Genomic DNA, 4,934 nt, shown 5'->3' with positions numbered 1-4,934 from the left:
CTGGGAGGTGAAGGTTGCAGTGAGCTGAGATCGAGCCATTGCACTCCAGCCTGGTCAACAAGAGTGAAACCCTGTCTCAAAAAAAAGAAAGAAAGAAAGAAAGAAAACAGTGCCAAGTTCATTTTCAAAGTGGTTGTACCAGTGTACCTTCCCACCACCATGTATGATTCTCACCGGTGCTTGGTACTGTCTGTTTTATTAACTTAAACCATTCCAGTGGGTTTGGAATAGGATCCCCCTTTTTTTTTTTTCTCTTTGAGACAGAGTCTTACTCTGTCGCCCCGGCTAGAGTGCAGTGACATGATCTCACTGCAATCTCCACCTCCCGGGTTCAAGTGATTCTCCCGTGTAAACCCCCCAAGTAGCTAGGATTCCAGGCGTCTGCCACCACACCTGGCTAATTTTTGTATTATTAGTAGAGATGGAGTTTCACCATGTTGGCCAGGCTGGTCTGGAGTTCCTGACCTCAGATGATCCACCCACCTCGGCCTCCTAGAGTGCTGGGATTATAGGCATGAGCCACTGAGTCTGGTCTGCAAGAAGTGAACTCTAATTGCTTTCTCAGGCTAGGCTCAGTGGCTCTCACCTATAATCCCAACGCTCTTGGAGGCTATATATACACACACACACACACACACAGATACACACACGCACAGATACACACACAGTCTTCAAATCTCCCATTTTACTCTTTTAGTAGTCTTTTGATAAACATATTTTGATAAACAAAATAGTATTTGTATTATTATTATTTTTTGAGACAGAGTCTCACTCTGTTGCCCCAGCTGAAGTACGGTAGCATGCTCATAGCTCGCTGTAGCCTTGAACTCCTGGGCTCAGGCAGTCCTCTCACCTTAGCCTCCAGAGTAGCTGGGACTATAGGTATGTCCCACCAGGTTTGGCTGTATTTTATTTTTTATAGAGACGTGGTCTCCCTGTACTATCCAGGACGGTCTTGAACTCCTGAACTCAAGTGATCCTCCTTCTTCTGCCCCCTGAGTAGCTGGGACTATAGGTGCATACTGTCACACTTAGCTAATTTTCAACTTTTTTTTTTTGGTCTTTTTTTTTTTTTTTTTTTTTCCTTTTTGTGGAGAACGGGGTCTCGCTATATTACCCAGGCAGGTCTCGAACTCCTGGGCTCAAGCTATCCTCCTGCCTCTGCCTCCCTGAGAGCTGGGATTACAGGCGTGAGCCACCGCGCCCGGCCTAATTTTCAACTTTTTGTAGAGACAGGCTGTTTAGAAAAGCTCTGAAACCCTGCTTTTCCGTTCTCACACCACTGCCACAACAATGACAGCACAGAAGGCTTCTGTGACCAAATGTGTCGGTTTTTTAACCCCACTCACCAAGCAACAGACACCAGCTGGATGTCCTCCAATTCAATTCCAACACCATCTACCTGGAAAGAGTGTCAGATTCCACAGGTTGGGGACTCAGTCCCCAAGACTGCCCCCCAACTATAGACACCAGTCATAAGTCCAGGCCTTTGGAACTTCTGACTGATTGGCTCCAAGTTAGAGTTCCCATGTCCTCCTCTTTGGGTTCAAATAATTTGCTGGAGTGGCTCAAAGAACTCAGGGGAACACTTACTTACCTTTACTGGTTTAATATAATGCAGGGGTCCCCAACCCCTAGGCCGCGGCCCAGTCCCTGTCCATGACCTCTTAGGAACAGGGCCCCACCGCCCCACCGTAGGAGGCCAGTGAGCGTTACCGCCTGAACTCCACCTCCTGTCAGACCAGCTGTGGCAGGAGATTCTCTGGAGGGCTAACCCTGTTGTGAACTGTGCCTGCAAGGGATCTAGATTGTATGCTCCTGTGAGAATCTAACTGATGCTCGATGAGCTGAGGTAGAACAGTTTCATCCAGAAACCATCCCCCTCACAGTCTATGGGAAAAATTGTCTTCTACAAAACCAGTCCCTGGTGCCAAAAAGGTTGGGTGCTGCTACAAAGGATACTGCAAAAGATGAAGAGATGTGTAGAGTAAGGTATGGGGAAAGGGGTGTGGAGGTTTTTTTTTTTTTTTTTTTGAGATGGAGTCTCGCTCTATTGCCCAGGCTGGAGTGCAGTGGCACAAGCTCCGCTCACTGCAAGCTCCGCCTCCTGGGTTCCCGCCATTCTCCTGCCTCAGCCTCCCGAGTAGCTAGGACTACAGGTGCCCGCCACCATTTTTTTGTGTTTTTAGTAGAGATGGGGTTTCACCTTGTAGCCAGGATAGTATCGACTTCCTGACCTCGTGATCCACCCACCTTGGCCTCCCAAAGTGCTGGGATTACTGTGAGCCACCATGCCCGGCCCAATCCTTGGGTTTTTATGGAGGCTTTATGACACCAGCATTCCTTCCCCCAGGGTATAGGGTGGGGTCCTCTCTGGGGAGGGTCCTAAGACCCACAGTCAGGAAGATGGGGAAAGATTAGAGTCCTGCCTTGGGGCAGGTGAAAGGAAGGCAGGAATAGGGCAGAGAGATGCAGGTTTCTTGAGGCCAGCTCCTGAGATCTAACACACCCAAAATTATAACAAAAGACTGTGGCTGGGCGCAGTGGCTCATGCCTGGAATCCCAGTACCTTGGAAGGCCAAGGCAGACAGATCACTTGAGGCCAGGAATTAAAGACAAGCCTGGACAACATGGTGAAACCCTGACTCTACTAAAAAAATACAAAAATTTGTCAGGTGTAGTGGTGCACTCTTATAATGCCAGCTACTTGGGGAGGCTGAGGTGGGAGGATCACTTGAACCCGGGAGGTGGAAGTAGCAGTGAGCCAAGTTCACGCCACTGTACTCCAGCCTGGGTGACAGAGCAAGACTCTGTCTCAAAAAAAAAAAAAAAAATGGTTGGGCGCAGAGGCTCACACTTGTAAATGAAAGACTGAGGCAGGCTGATCACGAGGTCAGGAGTTTGAGACCAGCCTGGCCAACATTGTGAAATCCTATCTCTACTAAAAATAAAATTATCTGGGTGTGGTGGCGGGCACCTGTAGTCCAAGCTACTCAGGAGGCTGAGGCAGGAGAATCACTTGAACCTGGGAGGCGGAGGTTGCAGTGAGCCGAGATCATCGCTATTGCACTGTAGCTGGGCGTCAAAAAAAAAAAAAAAAAAAGATTGTAACAAGGACTATGGGAGTTACAAGCCAGGAACCATGGACGGGAACCAATATACATTGTAACTAACACCACACAGGGTCTAGCTATGTTGCCCAGGCTGATGTTGACTTTCTGGGCCCAAATGAACCTCCTGCCTTGGCCTCCCAAAGTGTTGGGATTATAAGTGTGAACCACTGCACCTGGCCCTACCTTTAATGTAGTCCAGTTTGTTGGGTTTTTTCATTGTGTTTAAGAAATCTTTTCCTATTCCAAGATCATGCAAATATTGTGTTTTCTTCTACAAGCTTTATTGTTTTAGCTATCACATTTAGACCTACGTTCCAGCTAGAATTAATATTTGTGTGTGTGGGAGGTAGGGATCAGGTTCACTTTTTTCCATATGGATATCCTGTTGTCCCAGCACTGTTTATTGAAAAGACTTCCCTTTCCCCACTGAATCGCAGTGCCTTGTCATAAACTGCACAACTCTACGTGTGTGTCTCTGTGGACTCTGTTGCATTCCGTGTGTTGATTTGCCCATTCTTGTGTCTCACTGTGGCTTTATGTCTTATTATCAGGAAGGGTAAGCCCTCCAGTTTGTTCTACGTAATTTCCTTTGTCACATCCTCTGTGTGCTCAGGACCTACCTGGAAGAGGAGCTAGTGAAGGCACGGGAACGTCCCCGTCCCCGGAAGGACATGTATGAGAAGATGGTGGCTGTGGACCCTGGGGCCCCTACCCCTGAGGAGCATGCCCAGGGTGCGGTCACCAAGCCCCGCTACATGCAGTGGAGGGAAACCATGAGTTCCACCTCCACCCTGGGCTTCCGGATCGAGGGCATCAAGGTGAGGACCAGGAACCGCCTGTCCTGTCCTGGGAAGGCCTATAGCCAGATCCCAGGCAGAGCTTCTTCAGCAAAGCTGGGAGAGAGTGCAGGAGATGGTGGGGGATGAAAGGCAGCCTCTTTCTTACCCCTACACGCATCAGAGCCCATGTTCTGCTTATCCATCTGCCTGAGCATCTCCTGAGTCCATCTTTTCCTCCTCTCCTTCTCCATGGTCATGTCCTAGTCCAGCCCCATCTTCTCCTGCCTCAATCTCCCTGGGCGTCCCAGCCCTGGTCTCCCTGCAGCACAAGAGCTGGAGGCATCCCTTTCCCCCAGTTATGGAGAAGGTTTCTCTTTTTCTTTCTTGCATTCCTTTTTCTTTGGCAAATTAAATATAATTGTTTGAATAGGCCAGGCATGGTGGCTCATGCCTGTAATCCCAGCACTTTGGGAGACCAAGGCAGGAGGATTGCTTGAGGCCGGGAGTAGTTCAAGACTAAACTGGCCAACATAGGGAGCCTCTGTTTCTAGAAGAAAAAAAAAATGGTTTGAATAGCTAGTCACACAGTTCAAAAGTCAAAATAATATTATAAAAAGGTAAATGTGGAGGAATTTCTCCCCCAACTCTGCTGCCATCCTTCCCATTCTGTCCCTCTACCCCTCTACCTGCTTGTGGGGAACCACTTTATCAGTTTCTTGTATTTCTTCCTGTTAGTGCAAGTAAACAGAGTTGTAGATCCAAAATGTTTCTCGGTACGCATACTGACTGGTACTTGGCTATTTTCACTTAATAGTAACATCCTGGAGAGTTTTCCACATCATTCCATAGAAAGCCTCCTCTTTCTTACGGTTTTTCTTACCCCCACAGCTATGTAACACTGTTTTTTTTTTTTTTTGAGTCAGAGTCTCGCTCTGTCGCCCAGGCTGGAGTGCAGTGGTGCGATCTCAGCTCACTGCAAGCTCTGCCTCCCAGGTTCACACCATTCTCCTGCCTCAGCCTCCCAAGTAGCTGGGACTACAGG

The 4,934-nt window shown here is 48.4% G+C and overlaps 1 protein-coding gene across 1 annotated transcript in view; it reads left to right on the top strand.

The window, feature by feature from the left end:
- The window catches only part of ITPKC (inositol-trisphosphate 3-kinase C), a 26,592-nt gene that overhangs the window by 13,702 nt on the left and 7,956 nt on the right, over nt 1-4,934 (top strand). Inside the window, exon 4 of the mRNA XM_011984224.1 lies at nt 3,683-3,931. Coding sequence (XP_011839614.1) covers nt 3,683-3,931 — 249 coding nt within the window. The remainder of the gene's footprint in view (nt 1-3,682; nt 3,932-4,934) is intronic.

This window comes from Mandrillus leucophaeus, unplaced genomic scaffold (assembly GCF_000951045.1).
Source record: "Mandrillus leucophaeus isolate KB7577 unplaced genomic scaffold, Mleu.le_1.0 Scaffold106, whole genome shotgun sequence".
Taxonomy (NCBI): domain Eukaryota; kingdom Metazoa; phylum Chordata; class Mammalia; order Primates; family Cercopithecidae; genus Mandrillus; species Mandrillus leucophaeus.
The sequence above is the reverse complement of the archived record's forward strand: the minus strand, read 5'-3'. Positions and strand labels throughout refer to the sequence as shown.